Here is a 14430-nt window from a genome sequence, read left to right as displayed (position 1 = left end):
CCTCACTACACACAGTCCCCATTAGATTTCTACCACATACCTTCACAATATGACGTCATATCACTATTTTTACATTCAGTTTCGCTCCCTACTTTAAATTACCGCATGTCCCATACACATTGCGCCTATCTGCCCCCTTACATCACGTGACTCGCCTCCCCCAACATGGCGGGGCGCGCAGACGCCGAGCCTTCCCCAGGTCTCCGCGCGCTGAGGTCGTAAAGTGCCGGGAATATCTGCGCATGCGCCGCCGCCGTAAAGCGCGAGCCGCCTTACTGACTGACAGCTTCCCGCCAGAAAGAGAGGCGGGGCCGGGAACGGCTGTCAGATCACGCCCATTGCTCGCTTAGCCCGTGACGTCACGTTGCCGGCTTTGGCGGGACTATTTGTTTCCAATTCGCGCTCATTTTACTTGAGTGGAGGAGAAGGACCTGTGAGAAGAAAAATCTCCTGATCTGAGACAAAATGCACGTCATCAAGAGAGGTGAGAGCCCAGAGAAGCCTGGGCACCCCCATATTACCTCATAGCTCCCCCATACACCTGCCTGTTACCTCAGAGAAGCCTGAGCACCCCCATATTACCTCATAGCTCCCCCATACACCTGCCTGTTACCTCAGAGAAGCCTGAGCACCCCGATATTACCTCATAGCTCCCCCATACACCTGCCTGTTACCTCAGAGAAGCCTGAGCACCCCCATATTACCTCATAGCTCCCCCATACACCTGCCTGTTACCTCAGAGAAGCCTGAGCACCCCTATATTACCTCATAGCTCCCCCATACACCTGCCTGTTACCTCAGAGAAGCCTGAGCACCCCCATATTACCTCATAGCTCCCCCATACACCTGCCTGTTACCTCAGAGAAGCCTGGGTACCCCCATATTACCTCATAGCTCCCCCATACACCTGCCTGTTACCTCAGAGAAGCCTGAGCACCCCTATATTACCTCATAGCTCCCCCATACACCTGCCTGTTACCTCAGAGAAGCCTGAGCACCCCCATATTACCTCATAGCTCCCCCATACACCTGCCTGTTACCTCAGAGAAGCCTGAGCACCCCCATATTACCTCATAGCTCCTCACACACATCTGCCTAACTGTATATTACCTCAGAGAAGCCTGAGCACCCCGATACTATCTCACCCCTGTCTGTAGATTACCTCATAGACAGCCATCTGCCATATTACCTCACAACACCCCTCATACACCCCCAGATATCAGTATATCTCCTCATCCCCCTGAATATCAGTAAATCCCCTCATATGCCCGCCCCCCCAAAATATCAGTTAATCCCCTCATCCCCCTGCATATCAGTATAGCCATCATATGCCATCCCCTCAAACCCCTATATATCAGTATATCCCTCATACGCCTGCCCCCAATATCAGTATATCCCTCATACGCATGCCCCCCCCCAATATCGGTATCCCTCATACGCATGCCCCCCCCCAATATCGGTATCCCTCATACGCCTGCCCCCCCCAATATCGGTATCCCTCATACGCCTGCCCCCCCAATATCGGTATCCCTCATACGCCTGCCCCCCCCCAATATCGGTATCCCTCATACGCCTGCCCCCCCCCAATATCGGTATCCCTCATACGCCTGCCCCCCCCCCAATATCGGTATCCCTCATACGCCTGCCCCCCCCCCAATATCGGTATCCCTCATACGCCTGCCCCCCCCCCCAATATCGGTATCCCTCATACGCCTGCCCCCCCCCAATATCGGTATCCCTCATACGCCTGCCCCCCCCAATATCGGTATCTCCCTCATACGCCTGCCCCCCCAATATCGGTATATCCCTCATACGCCTGCCCCCCCAATATCGGTGTCCCTCATACGCCTGCCCCCTCCCCAATATCGGTGTCCCTCATACGCCTGCCCCCTCCCCAATATCGGTGTCCCTCATACGCCTGCCCCCTCCCCAATATCGGTGTCCCTCATACGCCTGCCCCCTCCCCAATATCGGTGTCCCTCATACGCCTGCCCCCTCCCCAATATCGGTGTCCCTCATACGCCTGCCCCCTCCCCAATATCGGTGTCCCTCATACGCCTGCCCCCTCCCCAATATCGGTGTCCCTCATACGCCTGCCCCCTCCCCAATATCGGTGTCCCTCATACGCCTGCCCCCTCCCCAATATCGGTGTCCCTCATACGCCTGCCCCCTCCCCAATATCGGTGTCCCTCATACGCCTGCCCCCTCCCCAATATCGGTGTCCCTCATACGCCTGCCCCCTCCCCAATATCGGTGTCCCTCATACGCCTGCCCCCTCCCCAATATCGGTGTCCCTCATACGCCTGCCCCCTCCCCAATATCGGTGTCCCTCATACGCCTGCCCCCTCCCCAATATCGGTGTCCCTCATACGCCTGCCCCCTCCCCAATATCGGTGTCCCTCATACGCCTGCCCCCTCCCCAATATCGGTGTCCCTCATACGCCTGAATATCAAAATATCCCTTATATGCCCAGCCCCCCCGAATATCACTATAGTCTAGAGACTTCCGATGTTTGACGCCAGTCATGTGACTCTCGCTCTGCGGTGTCATGGCCGCCTCCTGTAGTCGTCTTCTATCCTTGCACCTATATTCTATGTCCTGGTCGGGTATAGTCCTCCCCGCCCCATGTACACCCCTGCATTGGCCCCTCATCTCACACTGTCCAGTTAGTGTTCACCCTGCGGCTTTGAGGTCTGACCATTGCCCCGGGCCGCCTGGTGCCAACTTCCCTGATTGCTGCTCATGGATTTACATTATTTCTCTGCAGATGGACGTCAGGAGCATGTCATGTTCGATAAGATCACATCCCGGATCCAGAAGCTGTGCTATGGACTCAACGGAGACTTTGTGGATCCGGTGAGTGCGGTTCTCCTGGTCAGGTCATGTTCACACACTGCGTAGGGGCTCGGTGTGCAAACGCAGATTTATCCTGTTACCATCGGGGGCCTCAGCTTTCATACTCACTACTGCAGTGTGTGACTGGGGGTATACCTGTACATAGTCACATCACTAGGGTATCACATGGCTATAGTGAGGAGGGGTCTGACCTGGGAATAGAGGGGCTGCACAGCTCCCTACTGCAGTATACCTGTACATAGTGTCCTATCACTAGGCTATCACATGGCTATAGTGAGGAGGGGCTGCACAGCTCCCTACTGCAGTATACCTGTACATAGCGTCCGATCACTAGGTTATCACATGGCTATAGTGAGGAGGGGCCTGACCTGGGAATAGAGGGGCTGCACAGCTCCCTACTGCAGTATACCTGTACATAGCGTCCTATCACTAGGGTATCACATGGCTATAGTGAGGAGGGGTCTGACCTGGGAATAGAGGGGCTGCACAGCTCCCTACTGCAGTATACCTGTACATAGTGTCCTATCACTAGGCTATCACATGGCTATAGTGAGGAGGGGCTGCACAGCTCCCTACTGCAGTATACCTGTACATAGTGTCCTATCACTAGGCTATCACATGGCTATAGTGAGGAGGGGCTGCACAGCTCCCTACTGCAGTATACCTGTACATAGTGTCCTATCACTAGGCTATCACATGGCTATAGTGAGGAGGGGCTGCACAGCTCCCTACTGCAGTATACCTGTACATAGTGTCCTATCACTAGGCTATCACATGGCTATAGTGAGGAGGGGCTGCACAGCTCCCTACTGCAGTATACCTGTACATAGTGTCCTATCACTAGGCTATCACATGGCTATAGTGAGGAGGGGCTGCACAGCTCCCTACTGCAGTATACCTGTACATCAGAGGTGTCAAACTCAGGCCCTCCAGCTGTTTTAAAACTACAATTCGCATCATGCCTGGACAGCCAAAACTTTAGCTTTGGCTGTCCAGGCATGATGGGACTTGTAGTTTTGCAACAGCTGGAGGGCCTGAGTTTGACATCCCTGCTGTACATAGTGTCCTATCACTAGGGTATCACATGGCTATAGTGAGGAGGGGTCTGACCTGGGAATAGAGGGACTGCAGTATCGCCCATTACTGCAATATGCATAGAGTTGTGCTGCGGTTCTCTGTGCTGCTGTGCAGGGTTTAAGCAGTGTTTGGTAATGGTGGTGTTCTTAGAGGCTGGAGCCCCACCAGTCACATAGTAATAGCATGTCCTTGCTGTATATTAGAGTAACCCTTTACATCCCGCTCACACCATTGTCTCTCTTCAGGCTCAGATCACAATGAAGGTGATCCAGGGGCTGTACAGCGGTGTCACCACGGTGGAGCTGGATACCCTGGCAGCAGAAACCGCCGCCACCCTGACCACAAAACACCCAGACTATGCCATCCTGGCGGCTCGCATCGCAGTCTCTAACCTGCATAAGGAAACCAAGAAAATCTTCAGTGGTGAGCAGAGAAGTCATGTGATAGATGTCAGATCAATGGAGGAATCGGGAATCGGCCGCACCTTCCCATAGGAACCAATCACTGCTCTGTGTTTGTTTTACTAATGCGCGAGCTATGATTGATTGCTGTGGACAAATCTGACGGTGTCCGTTCTTATTTACTCATCCCAATGTATCGACAGTATATTTAGTGAGGACTTCAGAAGAGAAGGATTTAGGGGCAGTGATTTCTGACACTGCACAATGAGTCCCCAGTGCCGCCAGGCGGTAGGGAAAGCAAATTGTTTTATTTTTCTTTGTTAATTGATTGGCGCTGTGGTGGTCCTTTTATGAAATGCGCCCCGGTGCCAATCTTTTCCTGAGCACTGGCCCACCGCTCCCCCAGTGTGGAGATATCCCCTTACCCTCTGTCACATGGCTCCATTGAGTCTAAGGGAATGTGCACACTATGGAGTCCCAGTGGGTCACCCGCTGCAGATTCCTCAGCTTGCACCTGATGGCTGCCGTGCGCATCTCTGCTGCTCCCTTAGGCTTCATTCTATGGTTTGCCAGATTCCATTGTCCGCCTGAAGAATAAACCCGCTCATTCTTGGGACGGACGGTGGAATCTGGCAAACCATAGAATCAAGTCTATGGGAGCAGCGGAGATGCGCACGGCAGGCAGGGTTCTGTAGTGTGCACATTCCCTAAGAGGAATTGTCACGCTGGGGGTTGGCGGGCCCCAGTGCTTTGGGGCGGGCTGGTGCTGAGTGCAGGAAGTAGGTGGTGGTTCAGAAAAGGACCGCGCCACCGGCATCCTTGAGCCGATTTAGAGAAAAAAACGCAATGTACTAATGGTACATTTGCTTTAATATACGCCAGTGCCTCAGAATCACTCTGCACATGAAGCTGCAGCCATATCTGTGTGGTGCGGGCTACTCCAGGACATGGCAGGCTCATTCCAGCAGCGCGCTGTCACTCAGAGCTGGAGGCACCCGTGTCCATGCTTTATAACAGGGCTTCTGGTTGTCCCAATGGTGCAGACTTGTCTTGACTTGCCTGTTGTTTTTTCTTATGGAAAGTGTTTGTTTTATAGAGGTGATGGAAGATCTGTACAACTATGTAAACCCCTTGAATGGAAAGCACTCGCCTATGGTTTCTAAGGAGACGTTGGACATTGTATTGGCCAATAAAGATGTAAGTGCTCTGTAATCCCACATTGCAGTTCTGTATGATAGCTATAGGATGCTCTTGTATACATTATATATGTAGGTGATATCCTAAGGCTGGGTTCACACTGCGTTTTTGCAATTCGTTTTTTGTGCAAAAAACGGATGCATGTGTGTGCATCCGTTTTTCCATTGACTTCCATTGTAAAAAAAAAGGATCAAAACGGATCCTTTTTTTTTTTTTTTTTTTTGACGGACACAAACGTAGCTGACACTACTTGTGTCCGTTTAAAAAAAAGGATCAATTTTGATCTTTTTTACAACGGAAGTCAATGGAAAAACGGATCAAAATGGATGCACACTAATGCATGTTTTTTTTTTTTTCACCTGTTTTTTGCAAAAAACAGATAAAAAAAAAACAGATTGCAAAAACGCAGTGTGAACCAACCTACCCTTATTGGGCTTTCTGGACCCGTACTGTAGTATATGGCTGGGCTTGCCAGAACCCCCTGATTAAGTCTGACTTTCGTCCTAAGGCATTAGAGGAGCCCTCTTACTGGGTGATGGGGACTGTCCTGAGTCTCTAGACACTTATCATGTCTTTTGTCTTCCTCAGCGTCTTAACTCCTCCATCATCTATGACAGAGACTTCTCCTATAACTTCTTTGGGTTTAAGGTAAGGACTGAGTGCGCGCTCCGGCCCTGTGTGATGTACCTGATGTCGCTGTCTTCTCCACTCACTCTGCTGCTTCTCTTTCAGACTCTGGAACGCTCCTATTTACTGAAAATTAATGGAAAAGGTAAATCCCATATGTGTAGGATTCCTCATATTGTACCGGTGCGGGCGGTAATACCAGATCTCCCTCATTAATCCAGAATAAAGACAATGCATTACCATAGGCCAGAGTGCAGAATCACAGCACAGGCCACAGGCTTCCTCTGTACTACACAGCAGTCACTATTTTCCCTATGGTAAAGCATTCAGGTTAGAGCACTGCAGGGCTTTCATTTCCTGTCGATAGATGAACTGGTGTCTTATGGGTAATGTAGATAGGATTGTATTACGTTGTCCTTACATGTTGTCTCTTCCCACAGTGGCAGAACGTCCCCAGCACATGCTCATGAGGGTTTCTGTAGGAATTCATAAAAATGACATTGACGCAGCTATAGAAACCTATGACCTGCTCTCCGAAAAATGGTTCACACACGCCTCTCCCACTCTTTTCAACGCCGGTACTAACCGACCCCAGCTCTCCAGGTATGCCCTTACAATACAGACGGAAGCGGCTGACATAACCTGATGTGTTTTGTAGACTGAAAGTAAAGACTTGGAAACATCGAACATCGGTGCCATGTTTTTGTACTGTATTGTATTTGTGGGTAATGCTGTGTTGTGGAGACCTCTAGTGTTCACTTGTGTGTATTACAGCAATATACACTTATTCAGTGAATGTTAAGAATTTGTTGGTATTTAATAGCCTATTAATCCACAGGATATACAGTAAAGAATAGAGATGAGGGAACCTGGAGCAGCTCGAGTCGATCTGAACCCAAACTTTTGGCATTTGATTAGCGGTGGCTGCTGAAGTTGGATAAAGCCCTAAGGCTATGTGGAAATCATGGATATAGTCATTGGCTGTATCCATGTTTTCCAGTCAACCTTAGAGCTTTATCCAAGTTCAGCAGCCCCCGCTAATCAAATATCGAACAATCGGGTTCAGATGGACTCGGACCCGAACCCGGTTCGCTCATCTCTAGTAAAGAACTGCATATGTTTCTGATGCAGAGTTCCCTGGTGCACGATCCTGACAGGGTATTGCAGCCAAGTGTCACTTTTCTGCTGTTCTCTCTGCTGGGATCTTTTTGGCTCTTTAGAAGTATATGGACACCTCTGTGAATAAGCCCTTACTGATGTCTGCCTGTATACCCTGAGCATTTCTAGATAGGATAGATCTCGGTCCACTTTAATAATTCTGTTTGGCTGTTGTCTTATTCAGTACTTTCCATCTTGCTCTAGCTGTTTCCTGCTCTGTATGAAAGATGACAGCATTGAAGGCATCTATGACACTCTGAAGCAATGTGCTCTGATTTCCAAATCTGCTGGAGGGATTGGTGTGGCTGTCAGCTGTATCAGGGCCACTGGAAGTTACATTGCTGGGGTGAGTACACTCTGCCGGCGACCTCCATACTGTCCGCTCCGATACACTAGCAGGCATCCTGGAGTGTGTGCTGATGCGTTGGCAGGCAGTTGTGGGCCAGTATTGTGACCGCTGTAGTTACACTTTGCACAGCCTCATTCACCATCCTGTGATTACCTCAGCATGCCTTGGGCAGCCAAGCACATGCAGTTCAGCCATGATTTTCACAGTGAGAATTTTTTTTCCCCTTTCATAGATTGTCAGCAGATACATCCTCTTTCTTCAAACCCCCCCCCGCTCAATCTAGTTGCCATTTTTGTATTTTCTCCCTTGTTGTCTTAAGATAGATTTATGTATATACCAGGCAGGTTTAAATTCTGTTATTGTACATTAACCAACCACATCTTCTGGAAGTTTCCTCCAAGCATCTACTACTCTTTCAGTAAAATAATATTTTCTCACTCTGCTTCTGATCTTTTCCCCAGTAACCTCTCGCTGTCTCCTCTTGTTCTTAAGTTACATTTTTTTTCTAAAAACGCTTCCCTCCTAACCCTTATTTAGTCCTGTAACATATATAAAGGTTTCCATCATGTTCCTCCTTTCCTCTAGAATACAGATTCAAATCCTTCAGTCTTTCCTGATAATTTATGCCTGATACTGTCCACCATTTTTTGTAGCAGTATTTGTACCTGTTCTATTTAATCAACCTGTTCTTTGTTTTTATATAGACAAATGGTAATTCCAATGGCCTGGTTCCCATGTTACGTGTTTATAACAACACCGCTCGCTATGTAGATCAAGGAGGAAACAAGGTGTGTGCCTATATTTTTCTATTTTTCTTAGCCTTTCATTTTCAGGTTGGACTTGCATGGCACATGATTTTGCAGCATAGTTTTAAAAGCGCAGCACAACCCCCCAGTCTCGCATGCAGGTTTTGATGTGGGCTCGCTGCAGAAGTTACCGATTTCATTGCAGATTGTAAAATCTGCAGAAAATCCACATTGGGACACACGTACCATCACAGATCAGCTCCTATTTTTTATATTGCCCTGGTATAATGAAGACAGAGCTTTGACCGGTCTCTATGGGACATTTGTGGCTCACTAATACAGCTGGCCTTAATTCATAAATCATATGACTGTACTTGTGGGCTGTTTTTTAGAGGCCGGGTGCATTCGCCATCTACCTGGAGCCATGGCACTATGATGTATTTGAGTTCCTGGACCTGAAGAAGAATACAGGAAAGGAGGAGCAGAGGGCCAGAGATCTCTTCTTTGCTCTGTGGATCCCAGATCTTTTCATGAAACGAGTGGAATCTAATCAGGTAGAGAAGTTTGGAGGTGAACTGTACAAGTTAGACATATGTCTATGTTGGGTATATGTATAGCATATGGCGCACTCCGTAACACAGTGAGAAAGGAGCCTTAGGTGCCTGAGCAGAGCCAGTGATGTGTATGGCTATAGACTGCTGGGTAGTCATTAATAGTCTTGTGTCTCTGTAGGACTGGTCCCTGATGTGTCCTCATGAGTGTCCAGGTCTTGAGGAGGTTTGGGGAGAGAAGTTTGAAGAGCTCTATGAAAGGTGGGACCTGACCGGCAGAAACGTTCTTAGTCTTAGCATTATAGGTGGATTATTACTCATCTCATGTTTACTGTGTTGCAGGTATGAAAAAGAGGGTCGGGCCCGTAAAGTAGTGAAAGCCCAACAGCTGTGGTACGCCGTTATCGAATCTCAGACAGAGACCGGCACGCCGTACATGCTCTACAAGGATTCCTGTAACCGCAAGAGTAACCAGCAGAATCTTGGCACCATTAAATGCAGTAACCTGTGTACAGAGGTGGTGGAGTACACAAGTGACAAAGAGGTGAGCCGCCACCGACCAGACCCCTTTGTCTTCATTAGCTGGAGGTTTTGCCGTTCTGTTGTAGCAGCTTCTTGGATCTTGTTGTTTTATATGAGGTGTTAGAGAAGGTGGTGGGGTAAGAGGGTTGTCTATCAGTCTGTGTGCAAGGAAATATACAGCTGTAATAGGATATAGAAATGGTGGCACTGTATATGTATCCGGAGGTTACATTCTGTATGTATCATCCTTTGTAGGTTGCCGTATGTAACTTGGCGTCCCTCGCACTGAACATGTATGTGACTCCTAAGGGAACCTATGACTTTGACAAGCTGTCAAAAGTTACTCAAGTCATAGTCAGGAACCTGAACAAAATAATTGATATCAACTTCTACCCAGTCCCTGAGGTAAGCCTTTAGTCATCCCGGTACATGGACCCCATTTCATAGTGTATAGCATTGTATACAGCATGCTGAGATGTCGTTGTCTGTGGTGTTCCAGGCTGAATACTCAAACAAGAGGCACCGGCCCATTGGCATAGGAGTGCAGGGCCTGGCGGACGCCTTCATCCTGATGAGATATCCCTTTGAGAGCCCAGAAGCTCAGTTACTGAACAAGCAGATCTTTGAGACCATTTACTACGCTGCTCTGGAGGCCAGCTGTGAACTCGCCAAAGAGCTGGGCCCCTATGACACCTACGAGGGCTCTCCAGTTAGTAAAGGGGTAAGGAATGATTCCTTCAGCTCGCGGCTTAGCTTTACTCCAGGGCGAGGCTAAATTTGGCTTTCTCCGCACAGATCCTGCAACATGATATGTGGAATGTGACCCCTACCGACCTGTGGGACTGGCACAAACTAAAAGAGAAGATCGCAAAGTGAGTCCAATACAATCTACTGCAATCTGTTCCTTTATAATCATTTGTAAGAACAATAATGTATTTAACCCCTTATGGCTTTTTACAACTGGATTAAAATAATTCAGTGCCGCATCCCTGCACTGACATTGTGTGAGGTCAGCTGTCAGGATGACTGCTAATCTCCTGCTGTAACTACCCAGAGCGAAGAATCCTCTGCTTTGGGTAGTTTAACCAGTTACATGCCTCTGTCAAATCATGACCGTGGCATGTGACTGGTTCCAGTACCCTGACAAGCCTTACTAGTCTGATTAGAAGTGCAGGGTCAAGGTCTGGCTCCTGCTCGGTATCCAGGGCAATCCTGGTGACCTTCTGAAGACCCCCAGGCCTGCTATGGATATGCCTCTACACGTTCATGCCAGAGGCAGCATAATGCTGATGTATACAGTAGTACTGCAGTGTATTGTAATAGTGATCAGAAGGTCCCTGGTTAATGTACACTAGTGTTAAAACTGAAATGAAACAAAAAAACATACCCTCCCCAACATGCCTTGTATTATTCAAGGGGGGGGGGGCAACCCCAGACTTCTCTAAGGCCCAAACTACCTGCAGCACCAAGAGGTTAAAGCATCAGTGTCCTGCTGTATTACTGACCATTCCCTGCATGATTCCTCTCCTGATTACATGCCTGCAGTTCCACATCTACAGAGAACATCCAGACTCTGTGGTTTACCAGCCCATTGTCTTGATGTATGTAGCTATTGAGATTTCTGACTGGCATGCCGTAACTATCCTCCCCTCACAGGTATGGCGTGAGGAACAGCCTACTCTTGGCTCCGATGCCTACAGCTTCCACCGCACAGATTCTGGGAAACAATGAGTCCATTGAACCCTACACCAGTAACATCTACACACGCAGAGTCTTGTCGGGAGAGTTCCAGGTACACCTTTTAGTCTGTATTGAGCACTGCTTATAGAAGGATAAAAAGGTTTTAATCTAAAAAATAAAAAAAAATAAAAATTTAGACAGGATTTTTGTTTCCAACCTTCAGTTAAAATGTCATTGTAAGAGTAGTATTGTAGCTGAAATCATCTTTGTGTCATTGTTCTGTGCGTTGTCTCTCTCCTAGATTGTGAACCCGCACTTGCTGAAGGATCTCACAGAAAGAGGACTATGGAACGAAGAGATGAAGAATCAGATTATTGCCTGTAATGGATCTATTCAGGTAATCCCAGGTTCTCTGCTGCTCATGCGCCCCCCCCCTCCCAGCCTTGATGGATTGCTTACTGTTTGGGTATGGGGTGGCAGCTATAAAGACTGCAGAGCAGGGATAAACCTCCAAGGACCCCTTAATAGCTTGTGGTTATATAGAGGGGGTAGGCTTAACTCTAGGAAACCTATTGCACGTTTGTTCTGTAAATGGCTGCAAGGACAATGGCTGCTTTCTCCAGCACTATAGGATGCAGTGTGATTGTGAAGCGTTTGCTCCTGCGTTGGAGGTGGGGTATCCACCTGTCTTCTAGGATCCCATCTGTAAGTGCATAGATGTGGCCTGACAGTATCTGCCATGCACACCTTCGTTAGTCTTCTCTTTATAATCAGACCCTTTCAGCTGCTGTTTAGGCTGGTATACCCCCCTGCGTCATTGTCTTGTATACATCTGCAGTATTTGGTGCTGCTACTCGGCAGATTACATTTAATTCAGAGATGGCAAACCTTTGGCCCTCCAGCTGTTGCAAATCTACAATTCCCATTATACCTGTGCAGCCAAAGTCATATATTTGTTGTCCAGGCATGGTGGGAATTGTAGTTTTACAGCAGCTGGAGTGCCAAGGTTCACCATCACTGATTTAATCTGTGAAATGTCTGTTCAGAGCATCGCCGAGATCCCTGATGACTTGAAAGCACTCTACAAGACGGTGTGGGAAATTTCTCAGAAGACTGTCATCAAGATGGCAGCCGACAGAGGAGCCTTCATTGACCAGAGTCAGTCTTTGAACATTCATGTAGCAGAGCCCAACTATGGCAAGCTGACCAGCATGCACTTCTATGGCTGGAAGCAGGTACGTGTGTACAGGGTGATGTGTAGATGGGAGGTCGGCTTTCTGACCATAGTCTGTGGCTGATGCAAATTGTTTAACTTGGCCTTTTCTCACTCCATCTTTCTTCATAGGGATTGAAGACTGGCATGTACTACCTGAGAACGCGGCCGGCAGCCAACCCCATCAAGTTCACACTAAACAAGGAAAAGCTTAAAGATAAAGGAAACAACATAAAAGAAGAAGAAAAAATGGAAGAGAAGGAACGCAATAAAGCGGCCATGGTGTGTTCCCTAGAAAACCGTGATGATTGTCTCATGTGTGGATCATAGAGGAGAGCGCAGCTCCTGCTCCTACAACAAACTCAGACTTTTGGCTGCTTGTGACACAACAGTCCCTGTAAAGCCATATCCTACATGCACATAGTCAGCTGTCTATCAGGTTGGGCCTTGTGGTTCTGATCAGTCCCCGGTGGTCAAGAAAGGTCTTCATTCTGTCATTCTCATGCACTAGAAATCATTGAATTAATCTTTTTTTCTACAAAGGGTCTGAGAGTGTTTCTTCACTTATTGTGCGATTCTCCAACATGACCAGGTAATGGGTCATATGTGTAATCTACAATTATGTGCAGTACTGGCGGTTCACAGATAAAGGGGTTTTCCTCCCAATACCTTTTTTGCAGCATGAAATAGCCCACCCATAGCTCAATATATTGCTCAAAGCAAGTAATTACCTGATCTGGGCCATTTTGTAGATATTTCTGCCGGTTTCACCCCCTCTGTGTGCACAAAGGAGTTAAAGGGAGTCCATTCCAACACACTTCTTCCTCCTGGCCCCTATCTTTGTCACTGGGATCATGTGTCCTCTCATCTCTTTAATGGGATGACACACACAGATGACAGGTTTGCTCCTGTGCTTCCGGGTTGCTGTGGATAAGGGCACCAGTTACTTTACAATAACTTTATTATGGCCAGCACATCCCATTTGCTGGGAAATGTACGGCTGATCATTAAACATCCGAACAAAAGATTTAATCAGCCGATAAAAGCAAAGTCTCGTTCTATGGCTGATTGCTGGAAATTTTACTGACTGGTTATCATGAATGAGCAGTGATTGTGGTCTGGATAGGTCCTTAGCTACTGTAGCTGAGACAATTGCCCATGCTCATTTAGGAATAATGGAAAGACCCTACTTCTTAAGGCTCTATTACACTGGCCGATGCTGAGGAGCTAGCGCTATTACACACACAGTTAGGGATTAGATGAAAGCTGGGTCCATTCCAGTGCTGGGTCCTGCATCAGCTGCTTTGGTCTTCAGGCGCTTCCTTGTCTATAATGCGGCTTCAGACGGCCTGTTCAGCCATTCAGCGATGGGACCCTGCTAGATATGAGTCATTCTCTGCAGGGAACAATATGTCCCCTTTTTTGTTTAAATTTCTTAGACTCCACTGTAAAGAATGCACTTCCCCTGGTATACCATGGGTATATTCTTTGTCTCATTTATTCTACGGCACCACAGGGAAAATTGGATTAATAGAGAAATCAACCCGCCAGGCAGAACATACCAATTTAGCAGTGCAATTAATTTAGACTGATTTAGAGATCCGTAAATAACTCCAGAGACACACATAGAAGAAACTTTTTTTGGGCTCTGTGCAGCAGGAAATAGCTGCCATTATGTGTGCTACATTCCTCCTGGTTAGGGTCACATAGCTTCTCTATGTGTAACCACTTTGGGTATGCTTGTTCTGTAGCATTCTACTGGCAGAAACCTATTCCAGAGTGCGCCCTATCTGGTTCTTCCCAGGGTGTGGAGTGCTTGCTGCTGTTATTACCTGTTAGCTCCTGGTCGCCACTTTATTTATTTTTTTTAACACTCCTTGTGTTGCCCCTGTTGGTACAGTCAGCACAGCATTTACTTCTGGCTTTTTTTTTTTTTTTTTTTAATTGATTTTTGATGAAAGTGTAGATGAGCTCCAGCCTACAGAAGAGGAGCTAGAGCTCAGTAGGATGATTGTGGGTTCTGGCCTGGACCTCCTGCTGATACCAAAAAGG

At 47.8% G+C, this 14430-nt stretch overlaps 1 protein-coding gene across 1 annotated transcript; it reads left to right on the top strand.

Annotated features, from left to right (window-relative positions):
• Window positions 1–280: 280 nt before the first annotated feature.
• RRM1 (ribonucleotide reductase catalytic subunit M1) lies at window positions 281–12935 on the top strand. Its single transcript, XM_069971897.1, has 19 exons — window positions 281–484; window positions 2769–2857; window positions 4180–4357; window positions 5432–5532; window positions 6121–6180; window positions 6265–6304; window positions 6600–6762; window positions 7522–7663; window positions 8371–8454; window positions 8805–8966; window positions 9145–9224; window positions 9306–9507; window positions 9741–9890; window positions 9985–10206; window positions 10281–10357; window positions 11142–11277; window positions 11467–11562; window positions 12212–12400; window positions 12511–12935. Exons 1-19 carry the CDS (start codon window positions 466–468, stop codon window positions 12706–12708), a joined length of 2388 nt encoding a protein of 795 aa, XP_069827998.1. The 5' UTR covers window positions 281–465; the 3' UTR covers window positions 12709–12935.
• The last annotated feature ends 1495 nt before the right edge of the window (window positions 12936–14430 follow it).

The sequence above is a fragment of the Dendropsophus ebraccatus genome, chromosome 5 (assembly GCF_027789765.1).
Source record: "Dendropsophus ebraccatus isolate aDenEbr1 chromosome 5, aDenEbr1.pat, whole genome shotgun sequence".
In the NCBI taxonomy this organism is placed as follows: Eukaryota; Metazoa; Chordata; class Amphibia; order Anura; family Hylidae; genus Dendropsophus; species Dendropsophus ebraccatus.
This window is presented reverse-complemented; position numbering and strand designations above follow the sequence as displayed.

Coding starts and splice junctions, on each gene's coding strand:
- RRM1 (XM_069971897.1), top strand. Junction 2,858..4,179: donor ACGGAGACTTTGTGGATCCG/GTGAGTGCGGTT, acceptor GTCTCTCTTCAG/GCTCAGATCACAATGAAGGT. Junction 9,225..9,305: donor TTTGAAGAGCTCTATGAAAG/GTGGGACCTGAC, acceptor ACTGTGTTGCAG/GTATGAAAAAGAGGGTCGGG.